The sequence below is a fragment of the Megascapheus bottae genome, chromosome 10 (assembly GCF_031878675.1).
Source record: "Megascapheus bottae isolate mThoBot1 chromosome 10, mThoBot2.hap1, whole genome shotgun sequence".
Taxonomy (NCBI): domain Eukaryota; kingdom Metazoa; phylum Chordata; class Mammalia; order Rodentia; family Geomyidae; genus Megascapheus; species Megascapheus bottae.
Genome location: NC_143518.1, coordinates 41,800,748 through 41,819,063, shown reverse-complemented (window position 1 = coordinate 41,819,063; position 18,316 = coordinate 41,800,748). Strand labels below are relative to the sequence as shown.

Sequence of the window (18,316 nt, the reverse complement as noted above, 5' to 3'; positions counted from 1 at the left end):
ACACACACACACACACAAATTCTTGTTCTCTTTCTTACATGTTTCTTTCCAGGGGAATTGCTCACAGGTAGCAGAAAGAGCCTATACTTACTTCCTAAAGCTCCATGTATACTACCATATTTCATGGTTCTCAATTATGAGGATATTCCTCCTCTATTCCATTCTATTCCGAATTCTTTCCAAAATAAGCCACAGTATCCAAGGCAAATAGTGAATGTCAGGTTCTTCTAACCTGGCCCTTGACCCTAACACAAACCATCTTTGTGCAACTTCTGGTCAGGAGACATAAAGACAGGCATTCTAACTTCACCAAGTCTCAAATTTTCAAAGGCTCGAGAAGCCTTAGGGATTGACTTAATTCCTTCTATAAATGTTAGCTCAGAGAAGGAAGGAGGAGTCAAGGAAAGTACAGAAGGGATAGGATTACATATTAGGGGGTGAGGGAAGGGAAGGGAGAGGAACTTTTATTTGTTTACAAAAGATTTGCTTTTAAAAACTGTGATTTTTCTCCCCTGCCCTTTATCCTCACCCCAACAGTTCTATTCTGAAAAGGAGGGAAACATAGTTAGGTCAGGAAATTCTTGATTGTTATAGCTGTTGCTCTGGTCTCCCAGCATGGACAACATCTCCTAACGAGAGAAAAAAATGAAGTTTGGGTCATACAAGCTTAGATTTACTGAGTTTCCTCCCAACATTTCTCTTCAATACTATCCCTGAACCCAGTAAGTCTTCCTTGCACTGAGTTCTCTCAGCCTTCCTTACTTCCAGCAACAATGACTCCTTTACATCATAGCCAGTTTTCCCCAATTGTCCATTTTTATTTTCACTTATCTTTCTTTTTTTTTTTTTTGGTCTACTTTTTAAAAATTTTCTGTACTTTATAGTAGCTCTTCCTTTGGCTTAAGATTACTACATTCAATTTTGCAGTCTCCTCAGAACTCTTTTACATAAATAGACCATTACAGCCATAATTAGTATATTTCATATACTTTTAAAATTAGCCCTATGTGGGTGGGCAGCGTGGCCTAGTGGTAGAGAGCTTGCTTAGTATGCACAAAACCCTGGATTCAATTCCTTGGTACCACATACACAGAAAAAGCCAGAAGTAGTGCTGTGGCGCAAGTGGTAGAGTGCTAGCTTGCCTGTAGAAAGCCCAAGGACAGTCCCCAGGCCCTGAGTTCAAACCCCACAGCTGGCAACAAAAATATTTTTGCTCTATTTTAAATCCAAAGATATTGTAAAATAAGGATATGGATCTTTGTGAATCAGCTAAATAACTTATCTGGCATCTTCACATGCTTCACTTTAACATTTTTGTCTAGTCTGGTTGAAATACATGTATCAAACCAAGTTCATGATCTTTTCAATTACTGACATTTATTCTTACACATCCCCTCTGTCTTTTCATACACACTCCCAACCTATACTTTCACAGGGGTATTCTTCTGTCTATACCTTTTCTCCCTGACCCTTTTCCTCCTTGCTTCTGACTTTCTGAAGTCTATTGTCTCACCTGGAAGACCTCAGGCTGGTTCGATTGTGCTGATGGCTGCGGAACATGCTGCTCATTAGAACTTGAGCGATGATGGGGCTGCTGCCCCTGCCACTGTGGCCAGACACCTATACCCTCTGCTGTTCGTGTCTGGAACTGTCCTGCAGTCTGTCCAGTCTCAGGAGCTAGAAAGATAGGAAGAATAAATACCTTCAACCTAGTTATACCAATGATGAGGAAAAACTAGCACATATATGTCAATTAACTTTACCTGGGATACCTTCTGTCCTTTATTCTGTTAACCAATGATCTTCTATTTCTAAGCCAAATCCCAAATTAACTTTTCTTCTCTAGTCTTCACAAAAAGTTATTTGGTCATTTAGATTACATATGTGTACTGTTAAAATGTGAAAGCGTTTTGTAAATTTTATATAAAATTATTGTAAAATTATAATATTACAATGAATATTCATTTTCTTGTATGTGCTTTAAAGTATGTTTCCTGAATGAAGAATTTTTTTTTCGTCTGTTGTGGGGCTTGAACTCTGGGCCTAGGCACTGCTCTTCTGCTTTTCTAGTGGTTAATTGGAGATAACTCTCAAGTACTTTAGTGCCCAGCTGGCTTTGAACCTTGATCCTCAGATCTCAGCCTCCTGAGTAGCTAGGATTACAGGCCACCATACCCAGTTCTGAATGAAGCTTTTTAATACTGAATACATTGCCACCTTGCAATTCCTTAGAATGAGGTCAATATACCCAGGATACAAACAATGTTAATTACCAAATTCTTTAGTAGTACTATTTTCCTATTATCCTGCTTCTGATCTGAACTTACCAAAGTTGGATCCACGATTGGTGAGGGTAGGATAGGCAGCAGTACCAGGTGCTGCAGTAGGAGCACCCGGGAGAGACATGGGATTGAAGGAAGATGGAGTCTGAAAGTTGCCCACACCAAATTGAGAAGAACGAGCTTTGGTTGTACCCTGCGTAGCCACCTGCTAAAGGGGACAGAGACCAACAAGTAACATTACTGTATAAACCATTTCTATTGTAGTTTCGTAATCAATCACTATTCTTTTTTTTTTACTTTATTTTTTTTATTGTAATTAGTAAAAGGGTTACATGATATTTGCCAGATAGAAGGTGCATTAATTCACATACATTGATACCCTTTCACATGTCTTGGTACCCATTTCCCTCCCCCCTCCAACACCCTCAATCACTATTCTTTTAAATCCAAGCTAATCACATTCCCAACGCTACACTTCCAATTAATTCCCAGTGTGTTGGCACTATTTTCTAGGTAGCTGAGAAAAAAGTACAAAAAGTAAAAAGTTGTGAGATTTGCAAACATTTGATTAAATCTAATTATAAAAGTAGAGGCACTGCTGGATGCTAGTGGCTCACATCTATAATCCCAGCCTCGCAGGAGCCCGAGAGTTGAGGATGAACATTCCAAGCCAGCCAAAGCAGGAAAGTCTATGAGACTCTTATCTCCAATTAACCACCAAAAAGCCATAAGTAGAGCTGTGACTAATGCGCTGGTAGTAGAGTGCTAGCTTTGAATAGAAGATGTGCAGAAATAGTATTCAGGTCCTGAGTTCAAACCCAAATACTAGCCCTAAAAATAAGAGGTACTGATAACAGTAGCATGTTAGAAAAAAAAAGCAAGGACTGGAGGTGTGGTTTAAGTGGTAGAGTACCTGCCTAGTTAAGTGCAAAGCCCTCAGTTCCAATGCCAGTACTGCCAAAATAAATTAAATTTTAACCTGAGCAAAAAGGGCCAGAGGTGGGGTTCAAGTAGTAGAATGCCTGCCTAACAAGTATGAAGTTTTAGCTTCAAACCCCAGTACAAAAAAAAAAAAAAATATATATATATATATATACATACATATACTTTTATATATACACACATGCACACACTATGTAATATATATAATACATCCATGCAACCACAGTATAAATATATAGTAACTTACAAGTTTAACATTTACTTTGTATTATATACTAGTTTTCTCCTTATTTTTACAGTCCTTAACAAAGAAGTTCCTTAAAATACTCCAAAACAAATGTGAACATCAAACCTACTCAAATTATTTTGTATGAGAAATTATGAATTAAGGTGATAGGTGAAAAACATGGATTTGGAGTTATTTGTGTGTGTGTGCATGTGTGTGTGCGCGTGCAGGTACTGAGGCTTGAACTTAGGGTCTGAGCATTGTCTCTGAGCCATTTTGCTGGATTTAGGGTTATTTGTGCCGTGTGTGTGTGTGTGTGTGTGTGTGTGTGTGTGTGTGTGTACTGGGGCTTGACTTGGGGTCTAGACATTGTCCCTGAGCCGTTTTGCTCAATGCTAGTGCTCTACTACTTGAGCCACAGCTCTACTTCTAGCTTTTTATGTTTAACTGAAGATAAAGAGTCTCACAGACTTTTCCTGCCTGGCCTGGTTTTGAACCATAGTCCTCAGATCTCAGCTTCCTGATAGCTTGAATTACAGGAATGTGCCACAGGCACCTCACTAGTGTTTTAACTATCTAATTGCTCTCAACAACATTGAAAGTAGAAGGGAGAGGATAGAGGTTGAGGATATGATACAAAATAATAAATTCACATATGGGGAGAGCTCAATCAAGCAAAAAAAAAAAAAGTCAGATAGATTGGAAGCTTTACCTGGGCAGAGAAGCCTGTGCGGGTGCCAGGGGTCCAAGCGGGGACTGCTCCCTGGGTAGAATTGGAGTGGCGAGAAATCTGGGCCAACATCTGCCCTGCAGAAGATGATGGCTGGACAATGGTTACAGGAGGGGCCAGACTACTATTCCTAGGAGTGAAAAAATAGGTGAATGATCAAAAAGATATCATGGAAGCTAAGAATCAAAGATAATCTAGACTATTTCCTTGACTTCTTTGAATTGAAGTGAACTGGGTAACAAACAAACAAACAAAAAAAGGCTGATAGCTACACACTGATTAGGACACAGATGGAACCTAAAATACAGCAATAGGGCAGATGCAAAGAAACAGGAGGAAGAAAACAGCAGCTTCTTTGCCTTAACTTAGGCCCTACAATCTACTACTTTGTTATAAATAACCAGAGAAAGGGAAGAAAAAAACTTGGATTCAGCAACTGAATCCTTCAGGGCCCTATAAAGTAGCACACACATAACCAGGCTCACCTGAAATTCTCTGCCGACCGGGGGTTAGGAGGGAATGAGCTTCCCTGCGAGAATAGCTGTTGGGCAGGGACAGTGCTGGAAGAGATGCCTTTACTCTGATCTGTGGACCAAAAGGAGTTGGGGGAGGGCTAGTCAAGGGGCTGTAGTATATAGTTTAGTAAATTCCTACTTATTATTATAATTAAGTGGAAATATGTTGGAAGATTACTGATCAGGCCCATCAATACTGATCTAAATGAGAACATGAAAAGAAACCAAGGAAGAAACCTACCTGTACTGATGTTGGAATAGATTTCTGAAAATCTTGGATCTCTATCCTGGGTAAACAGACCATCTGACTTTTCAAGGGCCTTGCTTTGTTCTGGGCCTGTAGCTGTCACAGACTGGACAGAAACCTATGGAATCAAATGATGAAAATAATCTTTAAAGATTTAATATGATAGGCCAGGAGTTTGGCCTAGTGGTAGAGTGCTTGCCTAGCATGCACAAAGACCCCGGTTTGATTCCTCAGTACCGCATATACAGAAAGAAAAGCTAGAAGTGGCATTGTGGCTCAAGTGGTAGAGTCCTAGCCTTGAGAAAGCTCAAGGACAGTGCTCATGCCCTTAGTTCAAGCACCAGGACTGGCAAAAAAAACAAACAAACAAACAAAAAAAGATTTAATATGACAATTCATTAATCCAAATAGTCACATAAAATACACAGGAGTATAGGAGTTTGCATATATAAATATAAATTTCTGTGGGCAAGTGTAGAAAGGGGGAGTAGTGTTAGGGTGTGAACTTAGGACCTTGTCCCTGACAAGCAGATAGATGTTCTATCACTTGAACCACACCACCAACCCTTTTGTGCTTTAATTTTTCAGTTGGGGTCTTCTGTTTTGCCTGTGGTCAGCCTCAGACAGCAATCCTACTTATGGCTTCTTGTTCCATTCCTATCTATCATAGCTGGGATGAAGTACACACCCCCAAGCCTGGCCTGGGTTGACCTGGAACCATGATCCTCCTAAACAGTTAGGATTATAGGTATGAGCCACCATGCTCAGCCTAAGGGACAGCTGGGTTGTTTTGTTTTGTTTTGTTTGTCAGTCCTGGAGCTTGAACTCTACCTACTAGGCCACACTCCTGGCCCCTAGGGGACAGTTTTTTTATTTTTAATTGGAAGATTAACATTGATTTTTACATCATATTTCAAATGTCATGTTTAACAAACAAGTATTCAAGAACAGAATCTCTATATGCAATCACTGGCACACAGATTTTAGAACATAATTAAAATTAGGCTTAGAGTTTGTATGTCATAATTACAATATTGGTCTATATAATATAACATTACGTCTACAGCGTTAAGGAAATGCTTAACTGTCTTCTTCACAGAATAAAATACACACTCACCTGGGAATGACTGTAACTGGCCAGTCCATCTCTTCCTGCAACTATGTCCAGTTCTGTTTGCTGTTGCTGCTGCCTATATGTTAATGATCAGTGAGAAAAGAGGTAGGAAACAAAGATTTTAACAAAGAATCTGAAGGAAAGGGCTTAAAACAAACCACCTAACAAGAAAATCATAGAGGGCTGGGAGTTTGGTCTAGTGGTAGCATGCTTGCCTAGCATACACAAAGACCCAGGTTCATTTCCTTGTTACCACATATATAGAAAACGCCAGAAGTGGTGCTGTGACTCAAGTGGTAGAGCTCCAGCCTTGAGAAAGCCCAAAGACAGTGCTCAGATCCTGAGTTCAAGCCTCAGGACTGGCAAAAAAAAAAAAAAAATCAACAAAAAATCATAAAGAGCCAAATCATCCCCTCCTAGCTATTCCTCAATAAATAATTACTTCACCATTTCTTACCTGGGTGCCAGCTGCCCCGAGCCCATCTCTAGGGGTAAATTAGCTGTGGGGCCTAGCTGTGGTCTCTGGATTGTGTTGGATAGTGCAGGCCGTGGTTCCTGGCTAGAGTTTCTATAAAAATACAGTAAATAAGAACAGGTAGGGAAATGATTCTATACAAAAAATGTCACAGATTTAAGATTCATCTGTAGGTGTAGTAGTCCATGCAATCAGTAGTAGTTCATACAACCAGTAGTAGTCCATATAATCAGTAGTAGTCCATACAATAGAGTATTAAAAGAGGTACTGATCCATGCTACAATATGTATGATCCTTAAAAATTGCACCCAATAGGGCCAGGAGTTTAGCCTAGTGGTAGAGTGCTTGCCTAGCATGCACAAACACTAGGGTTTGAGTCCTCGATACCACACACATAACAAAAATCCAGAAATGGTGCTGCGGCTCAAGTGGTAGAGCTCTAGCCTTGAGAAAGCCTTGAGAACTCAGGGCCCTAGCCCTGAGTTCAAGGCCCAGGACTGGCAAAAAAAAAAAAAAATTATACCCAATAAAAGAGGGCAGGTATGGGGCCGGGAGTTTGGCCTAGTGGTAGCATGCTTGCCTGGCATGCACAAAGACCCGGGTTCGATTCCTCAGGTTGAAGCTCAGGTGGTAGAGCTCTAACCTTGAGAAAGTCCAAGGACAGTGCCCAGGCCCTGAGCTTAAGCCCAGGACTGGCAAAAAAAAAAAAAAAGAGGGCAGCCATAAAGAAACCATATATTCTGCGATTCTATTTATATGCAATGACTGAAATAGGCAAATCTATAGAGAGTAAATTAAGAGAGGTTGCTTAGAGCTTCAAAATAAAAAGGAAAATAATGACAACTGAAGAGGAATAAGCTGTTATGAATTTAGATAACTGTAATAGTTAAATAATCTCATGATATACTAAAAACAAAATAAACTTTAAAATGGATGACCTGTTTGATATGTGAAAGGTATATCAATAAAAATTTATACAGCCAAGCGGCAGTGACTCACACCTATAACCCTAGCTATTCAGGAGGCTGAGATCTAAGGATCATGGTTCAAGGGCAGCCCAGGCTGAAAAAGTCGCTGTCAGACTCATCTGCAATTAACCACCAGAAAAGTGGAAGTAGTGGGCTGGGAGTGTGGCCTAGTGGTACAATGCTCAACTAGCATGCATGAAGCCATGGGTTCAATTCCTTGGTACCATACACACAGAAAAAGCTGAAAGTAGCACTATGGCTCAAGTGGTAGAGCACTAGCTGCCAAAGATAATGCCCAGGCCCTGAGTTCAAGCCCCATGACTGACAAAACCCCAAAACTTTAGAAAGCTAGGTGATGGTCGCTCACTCCTAGCTACTCAGGAGGCTGAGATAAGAGGCTCTTGGTTCAAAGCTACCTTGGGCAAAATAAAATAACATACTGAAGTATAAGACACCAGTAGTTCACACCTACAACTGTCACTACTTAGGAGGTTGAGATGGGAAAATTGAGGTTCAGAGCCATCCCAACCAGATATATCCCAAGATTATTTTTTTGGCTAGCCCTGTGGTTTGAATGCAGGGCCTGGACACTGTCCTTGAGCTTTCTCAAGGCTAGTGCTCTACCACTTAAGCCACAGCACCATTTCTGGGTTTTTCTGTGTATGTGGTACCTGAAGAATCAAACCCAGGACTTCATGCATGTTAGGCAAGAACTCTACCACTATGCCAAAATCCCAGCCTCTATCCCAAGATTCTTATCTCCAATTAACCACCAGAAAACCAGAAGTGAAGCTATGGTTCAAAGCAGTAGAGCAAAAAGTTCTTGAGCAAAAAAGCTTAAGGACAGTTTCCTGGATCTGAGTTCAAACCCCATGATTGATAGAAAATAGTTCAAAAACAGAGGAAACCGTGGGTTGTAACTATGCTCTAAAGCAAAGTAGTCCACGGACCAAATCTAGACCACTGCTTTTTCTGTACATAATGTGTTACTGGAACATGGCCATGGTTTATTTTATTATTTTGGGGGGGAGGTGTTACTTTTATTTTCCCCTGTCCTAAGGCTTGAACTCAGGGCCTGGGCACTGTCCCTGTGCTGCTTTTTGCTCAAGGTTAGCACTCTACCACTTTAGCCATAGCACCACATCCAAATTTTTCTGTTTGCGTGGTACTGAAGAACCAAACCCAGGGCTTCATACATGCTAGGCAAGCGGCCTACCACTACGTCACATTTCCAGCCAACCATGACTATTTTCATGCTACAATAGCAGAGTTGTTACAATAAAGACCATAGGGCCCACAAAGCCTAAAATAAGTTTATTCAACCCAGTTCTAGTTGAAAATTCTACCAGATCAAAGCAAGACATAGTATATACAACAAAATCCTTTCTAGAAAGGTTTGCTATATAAAATTGAAATAAAATCCCTTCCATCTCAAGAGTAAATTTCTAACTATTAAAAGAGTTGGTCAACTAAATCAAATTTTATAAATAAGAGCCAGAAAGAGAGAAAGAGAAATCCTGACAATGGAAAAGGATAGAAAGATACATACTTTACATTTGTATTTGTACAGATGATATACTCAATCTCATCTGAGTAAGGGTTCTGGAAAGTAAAGGAACTAGTTCGCATCCAGAGCCATTCTCGAGTCTTAGACCGAAACCGGAACATGACAGATAGCACTTGTCCTTTTAACTTTACCACCTGAAGAAGTTAACATAATTAAGAAAATTAAAATTTGAAATTCTCATTTCTACAACAGGAATTCCCATTTCTCAATGTTAAAACAACAAAAGGAGATGAAAACTAAGTGTAAATAAGGAGGAGGAGGAAATTTGTCACATTTTCTCCCAGAGTCCCAAGCTATCAACATCCAAGTTAGAGAATAACCATTATTTCCAGGAAGAGAAGACTTGCCCTGCTTTCCCTGAGAATTCCATCAAATATGTTGCTGTGTAAACTTTACAATTTTATACTAGAAATTTAAGTTAAATGACATGATTTTAGTTTTGTCAGGATACTAATGAGACTTAAAGATACTAGTCACTTGTGTATATAAAGTATGAGCTGTTGTCTAAAGCAGGTACTTTCAAAGGTAAGACTTAGACAATTACAATTAAAAGTTATAATTAATTTTCACCTATCTATAAAAATAAGTTGAAATATATTTTCCTGCTGGACATTGGGGGCTGACGCCTGTAATCCTAGCTACTCAGGAGGCTGAGATCTGAGGATCATAGTTCAAAACCAGCCTGGGCATGAAAAATCCATGAGACTCAACTCCAAATAACCACCAGAAAACTAGAAGTGGTACTGTGGCTCAAATGCTGGAGTGCTGGCCTTAAGCTGAAGAGCTCAGGAACAGCACCCAGGCCCAGAGTTCAAGCCCCACAACCAACCAAAATAAATAAATAAATAATAATGAATAAATAAATCTGAAATATATTTTCCTGCAACCATCTACAGATCCGTGAAGCCTAAAATTACTTTAAATACTTGCAAAACAAAAACAATTCCTTGTGGGGCTAGGAATGTGGCTCAGTGGTATAGTGCTTGCCAAGCATGCATGCAGTTCCTCAGTACATAAATAGAAAAAGCTAGAAGTAGTGTTGTAGCTCAAGTGGTAGAGTGCTAGCTTGAGTAAAAGAAGCTCAGAGACAGTGTCCAGGCCCTGAGTTCAAGCCCCAGGACTGGCAAAAGAAAAAAAAACAAAACAAAATAGGCAATCCCCTGGATATAGCTAGTTGGACATACAAAGTGAACAGCCAAAACTAAGTAAATATACCTTGGACATTACCTAGTAGTTCCAAGGAATATTCTTACTCCTTAAAAAAAGAGTTTAACAAAATAAAATAAGGATATAGGCCAAATACAAAAAAATAAATAAATAAAACTGTGGTGCCTGTCACATTGCTCCATTAATCAGTGGGCAATAAGCATTTATAAACTGAATGTGATAAATAGGTAAAAATATTCAAACATAAACCAGAAAAAAAAATAAAGTTATACCTGCTGAAAGCTGTCTCTCAGGAGTTGCTGGTCTTCAGGGTGACAGAATTCTACAATATTCTTTCCTAAGAGTTCCTAAAATAGAGAAAGAAGAATAAGATAAACATTTTTGTAGTCATCTAACTTCTACAACATTCTTTCCTAAGAGTTCCTAGAATAGAGAAAGAAGACTAAGATAGACATTTTTATAGTCATCTAACTTTGTTGGTCCATTAGCTGGGGATTTGGATTTTATTTTTTGTCTTAAAACGAAGATTACAAATATAAGTATGAAGGGAAACAAAACAAACAAAAAAACAAAAAGAAATATACTAAAGTAATTAACAGCTGGCTTCATGGGTATTTTTTTCAGAATCTATGCTGTTATTTTAACAGTAATTAACTATAGGTCTTAGGTATAATTTTTAATTCACTAATTCTAAGGAAGCAAATGAAATCTCAGGAAGTTTATACAGTAGTGCAAATATTACAGTTCAGTTTTACCATATGTACACTACACCAAAAAGTTTCCCTGGGCCACTGACAGTCAGCCTATTCCCATCCCTCCACTCCACTACTCACCTTCTCTCTGCCTTTTTAGTTTTCCTTTTTCTGGATTTTTTTTTTTTAAGTGGGTCATGGGATTTGAACTCGGCCTAGGCGTTATCCCTGAGCTCTTCAGCTCAAGGCTACTATTTTACCCTTGAGCCAAGCCTCACTTCCCATTTTCTAGAGGTTAACTGGAGATAAGAGTGTCAGCTCCTTTTGTGCCCGGGCTGGCTTTGAACCTTGGTCCTCAGATCTCAGCCTCCTGAGTAGCTAGGATTACAGGCATGAGCCACCACTCCTGGCTTTCCTTTTTCTAGAAATTTAATACAAATAAAATAATTTATATTCTTTTAGATCCGTAATATTTTGCTTATAATATTTAAGTTCTGTTATTGTACATATTAATAATTTATTCCTTTGTATTTCTCAGAAGATTCTAACAATTTGTTCACTCATAAGCTGGTAATGTATACTTACATTACTTCTACTGTAAGCTATTATGAATAATTCAGTTAAGGACATTTATTTACAAATCTTTATAAACATGTTTACATGGCACTTGGGATATTTATGAGTAGAACTGACAGGTTGTGGGATAAGAATATATTTCACATTTTTGGAAACTGAAGCAAACTATACCATTTTCCATGTCCACTAAAATATGAGGATCCCAGCTTTTCTACAGTCTTGACAACATTTTCTCATTACAGCGATTCAAGTTGGTATAAAATAACATCTTTTTTTGAGTTTCATAAAGACTAATGGTGTTGAACATCTTTTTGTATGCCACATACTTTTCTTTGGTAAGATATCAAATTTTTATTGTTATTATAAAGGTGATATACAGAGGGGTTCCAATTACATATAAGTCAGATAAGAGTTCATTTCTTTTTGAACAATATCATTCCTTCCCTTGCTCTCTCTCCTAGTTTTTCCCTCTTATCCCCACCCACAAGTTGCATAGTTTATTTCAACATAGTATCTAATGAGATTAGCACTGCTGTACTTGTTCAACCTTAGTCCCTGCAATTCTATTATCCCCTTTTTTTATCCTTCCTCCCTTCCCTCCCTCCCTCCCACTCTCTCTCTCTTTCTTCTTTCTCTCTCTCTCTCTTTTTGGTGAGTCCTGGGGCTTGAACTCAGGGCCTGAGCACTGTCCTTGGGCTTTCTTAAGGCTAGGGGTCTATCACTTGAGCCAGATCATCACTTCTGGCTTTTTCTATGTATGTGGTACTAAGGAATCAAACTCAGGTCTTCATGAATGCTAGGTGAGCACTCTACCACTAGGCCAAACTCCTGGCCATCCCTTTTTTCGATATATTGTTAACTTTACCTCTATATACATTTAAGCCTCTGAGTTGATTTTTTTGTTGTTGTTGTTGCTCATGGGGCTTGGACTCTGGACCTGGGTGCTGTCTCTGAGCTCTTCAGCTCAAAGCTACTGCCCTACCCCTTGAGCTATAAGCGCCACTTTGTTTTCTAGTGGTTAATTGGAAATAAGAGTCTCACAGTCTTTAGTATCCAGGCTGGCTTTGACCGTGATCCTCAGATCTCAGCCTCTTGAGTAGCTAGGATTACAAGAGTGAGCCCAGCTAAGCTTGATTTTTTGGTTTTCTTTTGTTTTTTCCTGGGTGGGACAGATGGTATCTAATTGTTTTATCACTCTGTTTAAAAAAAAAAAAAAAAAGCAAGAAAAGAAAGAAAAAAACTAATTTCAGGCTGGGATTGTCTCTTAGTGTACAGTCTTGCCTAGCATGCATGAAACCTTCGGTGCAATTCCTCAATACCACATAAACAGAAAAAGCCGAAAGTGGTATTGTAGCTCAAGTGGTAGAGTACTAGCCTTGAGCAAAAGAAGTTCAGGGACAGCACCCAGGACCTGAATTCCAACTCCAAGACTAGGGCTGGGAATGTGGCCTAGAGACAGACATAGTGCTTGCCTAGCATGCATGAAGCCCTGGGTTTCATTCCTTGGTACTACATACACAGAAATAGCTAGAAGTAGCACTGTGGCTCAAGTGGTAGAGTGGTATGGTAGCCTTGAGCAAAACAAGCACAGGGACAGTGCCCAGGCCTGACTTCAACCCCCAAGACTAGAGAAATAAACCAATCAATAAGAAAAACCTCATGTCCTCCACTGAATTATCTTGGCACCTTTGCTGAAAATTAGTTGACCCTAAATGTAAAAGTAGACTCTATTTTGTTCTACTGATCCATACATCTCTCTTCACACCAATACCACACTGACAATAATAGCCTAATAACAGCTTTACAGTAACTATTGAATCAGGGACTGTGAATCCTCCAACTCTTCATTTTCCTTGTCTAGTTTACATAGCCATAGCAAAAAATTACTCCTGGCATTTATACTTTTACAAGTTCACATGTGTCCATTTAGCATAGTTAAAATGTTCTGCAGAATGAGTAAATTATAATAATGTGCCGAATTTGCCTATATCTTGGATTATTATTAATTACACAAAGTGTCTAACGAGTTAGGCACTGCTGGCTCACGCCTGTAATCCTAGCTACTCAGGAGGCTGAGATCTGAGGTTTGTGGTTCAAAGCCAGCCCAGATACCAAAAAAATCCATGACTTTTTTTTTTTTTTTTGGTGGGTCATGGGGCTTGAACTTGACCTGGGCGTTGTCCCTGAACTCTTCAGCTCCAGGCTACAGCCTACTCTAGAGCCAAGCCCCATTTCCAATTTTCTAGAGGTTAATTGGAGATAAGAGTCTTGGGTCCTTTTGTGCCTGGGTTGGTTTTGAACCCTGATCCTCAGTTCTCAGCCTCTAGAGTAGCTATGATTATAGGTGTGAGCTACCCGTCCAGCTCCCAGTCCAGCTCCCAGCTCATCCAGCTCCCAGCTCGAGACTCTTATCTCCAGTTAATCACCAGAAAATGGGAAGTGGCACTACAGATCAGGCCCAGAGTTCAAGTCCCACAGCAGACAAAAAAAAAAATCTGTGAGACTCTTATCTCCAATTTAACCACCAGAAAAACTAAAGTGGTATATGGCTCAAGGGGTAGGGCCGTAGCCTTGAGCTGAAGAGTTCAGGGACAACGTCCAGGGCCAGTGTTCAAGCCCTACAACAGACCAAAAAAAAAAGTATCTAATGATAGTCTTAGGAGCATAATCAACTAAAGGGAGCACTTTCAATTTATTACTTGTATTAGTATCAGAAAAAAAAACTTATTTGATTATGTTTGTCTATATATTCATATCAGTCTGTGTTGTTTCCACTTGGTCTTTCATACCACCTTTTTCTAGATGGGATAGTAAGCTTGGTTAGAAATTGAGAATAAACTCAGCTACTAATAGGATAGGATAATCTCTTTTTTCTGAACTAGGACTACTATGTTTGGCAATCTCTGGAATTACATGATTGTATAACTTCAGCACTGGCAAGGGAAAACAGAAGCTCAAGTATTCATGAGATAATAGCTCCAGCTTCTCACCTGTGGTTGGTAGCCAACAGTAGCTACACAACGATGATCCACAAAGGTAAATATCCCTTCAATGTTGTGTCGGGAGATGAATTCTGTTGGTTGACAAACATTACTCATGTCTGTACAGTTAGGAGAACTGGTTACCTAAGAGGGAAGAGATAAAAATGAGGTAAAATTATATCATTCTTTACAGACATAATCCTGGTTTCTTCATGGATATTTAAGCAGACAATAAGACTGTTCAATTTAGAAATTTCTATACTTTTATATCTCACCCAGAAGGGAAAAAATGACAATAACAATCTGAGAGTTTAAGAAGTCTAACTCGGGGCCGGGAGTTTGGCCTAGTGGTTAAAGTGCTTGCCTAGCATGCATGAAGACCCGGGTTCGATTCCTCGGTACCACATACATAGAAAAAAGCTGGAAGTGGTGCTGAGGCTCAAGTGGTAGAGCCTCTAGCCTTGAGAAAGTCCAAGGACAGTGCTCAGTCCCTGAGCTCAAGCCCAGGACTGGCAAAAAAAAAGAAAAAAAAAAAAGAAGTCTAACTCTACTCTCAAAAATGTACTCTATGAAGTTAGTACAGTAAATAAATAAATAAATAAAAATTGGGCTGGGAGCATAGCCTAGTGGTAGAGTGCTCACCTAGCATGCACAAAGCCCTAGGTCCAATTCCTCAGTACCACATATAGAGAAAGAAAAGCCAGAAGTGGCGATGCAATTCAAGTGACAGAGCTCTAGCCCGGATCAAAAAGTATCCAAGAACAAAACTGGGAGTTTGACCTAGTGGTAGTGTGCTTGCCTAGCAATTCCTCAGTACCACATACATAGAAAAGAGGAAGTAGTGCTGTGGTTCAAGTGGCAGAGCTCTAGCCTTGAGAAAGTGCTCAGGCCCCTGAGGTCAAGCCCCAGAATTGGCAAAAAGAAAAAAAAATTGATTAAAACCTACCAACTATTATGTGCTTTGTTCATTATTAAGAAAATTGTTTAAGTAACACAAACTTATCTACACTTTAAGAATCAAACTGATTGTTAAGTCATACAACTGTAAAATAAAAAAGATCTTTCCTCTTTTGTATATAAGTAAATAAAATTAATTAGATGTAGAAAATTCATCAAGACAGGGCCCAGGAGTTTGGCCTAGTGGTTAAAGTGCTTGCCTAGTATGCATGAAGACCCGGGTTCGATTCCTCAGTACCACATATAGAAAAAAAAAAAGGCGGAAGTGGTGCTGAGGCTCAAGTGGTAGAGCTCTAGCCTTGAGAAAGTCCAAGGACAGTGTTCAGGCCCTGAGTTCAAGCCCAGGACTGGCAAAAAAAAAAAAAAAAAGAAAATTCATCATGATAATATTAAAAACTAAACAGATATAGGAAGCTAGGCACAGTGAAGTGCCAGTATTCTAGAAACTGAGCCAAGAGGACACTTGAGCCTAAGAGTTCAAGACCAGTCTATATGACTTACAGAGACCTCACCTCAATACCATCAACAATAAAAAGATAAGAAAAGCTTAGTGCCAGTGGTTCATGCTGGTAGCCCTCCCTTTGGGAGGCTAAGGATCTAAGGATTGGTTCAAGACCCAGGATAGGAACAAACAAAAAAGAGATAAGAGGAAAATATTTTCCCTTCTCTTTCTCATACACTTCAACTTTTGCTAATCTGAAAGAGTAGTGATGTTTACTACGCATGTTATATTTCTCCTTACTTTTGGAGAGTAAAAGACTGGAGGTGTGTTTCAAGTGGTATAATGTTTGCCTAGTAAATGCAAGGCCTTGAGTTCAAATCCCAGTACAAGGAAGGTAAATGAAGAAAGATAGCAAGGGAGAGAGGAAGGAAAGAGGGAGGGAGGGAAGGAAGGAGAAAATGATGGAAGGATAGAAGGAAGAGAATGGCTGAGAGCACAGTGGCTCACACCTGTAATCCTAGCTACTCAGGAGGCTGAGATCTGAGGATCAAGGTTCAAAGCCAGCCCAGGAGCAAAAGGACCTGAGACTTTTATCTCCAATTAACCAATTAATTAACCACTAGAAAACAGGAAGTGGGGCTGAGGCTCTAGGGGTAGGGTGGTAGCCTTGAGCTGAAGAACTCAGGGACAGCTCCCAGGCCCACAGTTCAAGCACCATGACCCCACATCCCACCACCCACCCCACACACAAAATTAAAAAAAAAAAAAAAAGGAAGAGGATGGAGGGAGGAAGAAGAGGGAGAGAGAGAAGGAATATAATCTCTAAAGATTTATTCAATTCCTTATCATGGCTATAAAATGGAAAATTCACACACACTTGCCTGCAATCTGCCAATGGCCACTAGGCAAAATTTGCTCCCCTGGCCAGCCTCTGGGTCATCATCTGGGAGCGAAACACCTTTAGAAAAATGAAATGAAAAGGACTTATAGAGAATCTGAAACTCATTTGAGTTCAAGGTCAAAGGTCAGTTGAGTAATCACTTAAATATATTTGGATATGAAGAAAGTAAGTATAAAGCAATACAGAAATAAATGAGTCCTAATACTATGGACTATGTAAATAAATTCTATATGAACACTTATGTAGAATTTACCATATATAAGTGTGTGTGCATGTGCACTGCTATATTTTACGTATTTTATTTGTATTAAACTAGAGAGTGCAAGCCTCATCCAAATTCATCTAAAACACTATGCAGGCCAAATTAAACATACACGGAAGGCAGTCATTCTGGAACCATATCACAGGCTGAGAACTATAACTTCTGAAATAAACAACAACAAATCAAAATATACCAAAGCCAGGCACCAGGGACACACACCTATAACCTTAGCTACTCTGGAGGCTGACATTTGAGAATCAAGCTTCAGAGCCAGTCTGGGCAGATATAACAAGACTAATCTCTAATTAACCAGTAAAAAGCTGAAGTGAAAATATGGCTGAAGTGATAGCGTGCCAATCATGTAAGAAAAAGCCAAGCAAGAAATCAAAGCCCAGAGTTCAAGCCCAGAACTATTAACCAAAAGAAAAAATTAAAAGGAGCAATCTATAGTAATTTATATTCTTTGGAAAAGAAAGAAGTCAATGTTTTGCATGGAAAGAGAAGAATGTATTTCCCCATAATTATATGCATAAACTTCTTTTTACCCAGAAGAATAGTATGTCACTGATAACTACACAGAAGTATGGGGGGAAAATCATCCAAACCTTATACAGCAGTTTAAAAAAGTCAAATGTCATTATTTGTACTACTTAAAATTTAATTTTTCTTAGTCACTACTATTTAATGTGAGCCAGACATACGCCAGGCACTTAACTGGATACTTCCCTTGCATTAAATCTAATTGTCACAATAACATTATATAGGATATCTTATATCCGTACTAAAGGACAAGAATTTACTTTTGTATATGTCACTAATAAATAACAAGGTTTTTTCCAAATCAAAAGATTAATATTTTCCCAAAAATATACCTAGTACCTTGCCTCTCTAAAGAGTTTAGTTTCGGGCCGGGAGTTTGGCCTAGTGGTTAAAGAGTTTGCCTAGCATGCATGAAGACCCGGGTTCGATTCCTCGGTACCACATACATAGAAAAAAGCCGGAAGTGGTGCTGAGGCTCAAGTGGTACAGCTCTAGCCTTGAGAAAATCCAAGGACAGTGCTCAGGCCCTGAGGTCAAGCCCAGGACTGGCAAAAAAAAAAAAAACAACTCCAAATTCCCAAAACCCCAAACAGCATGAAACTAATATAGCTGTTAAGCTTTGGAAACTGCAAAATCAATTTTAAAAGGTGATCCTTAGCTCTAGTGGCTCCTGCCTGTAGTCCTAGCTACTTTTGAGGCTCATATTGAAACAACCACAGTTTGAAGCCAGAA

The 18,316-nt window shown here is 39.3% G+C and overlaps 1 protein-coding gene across 5 annotated transcripts in view; it reads right to left on the bottom strand.

Moving 5' to 3' along the window:
* Positions 1–5: 5 nt before the first annotated feature.
* The window catches only part of Arnt (aryl hydrocarbon receptor nuclear translocator), a 59,025-nt gene continuing 40,714 nt past the window's right edge, over positions 6–18,316 (bottom strand). For 3 of the 5 annotated variants that reach the window (XM_090341064.1, XM_090341066.1, XM_090341069.1), the window contains 12 exons: positions 16,763–16,839; positions 14,492–14,626; positions 10,506–10,580; positions 9,049–9,200; positions 6,514–6,624; positions 6,060–6,132; positions 4,937–5,060; positions 4,666–4,765; positions 4,163–4,310; positions 2,328–2,490; positions 1,514–1,677; positions 6–629 (listed from right to left, as the gene is read on the bottom strand). In XM_090341064.1, coding sequence (XP_090197190.1) covers positions 540–629; positions 1,514–1,677; positions 2,328–2,490; positions 4,163–4,310; positions 4,666–4,765; positions 4,937–5,060; positions 6,060–6,132; positions 6,514–6,624; positions 9,049–9,200; positions 10,506–10,580; positions 14,492–14,626; positions 16,763–16,839 — 1,412 coding nt within the window. In that variant the 3' untranslated portion in view covers positions 6–539. The remainder of the gene's footprint in view (positions 630–1,513; positions 1,678–2,327; positions 2,491–4,162; positions 4,311–4,665; positions 4,766–4,936; positions 5,061–6,059; positions 6,133–6,513; positions 6,625–9,048; positions 9,201–10,505; positions 10,581–14,491; positions 14,627–16,762; positions 16,840–18,316) is intronic. The other 2 variants (XM_090341065.1, XM_090341068.1) reach the window with 1 other exon arrangement.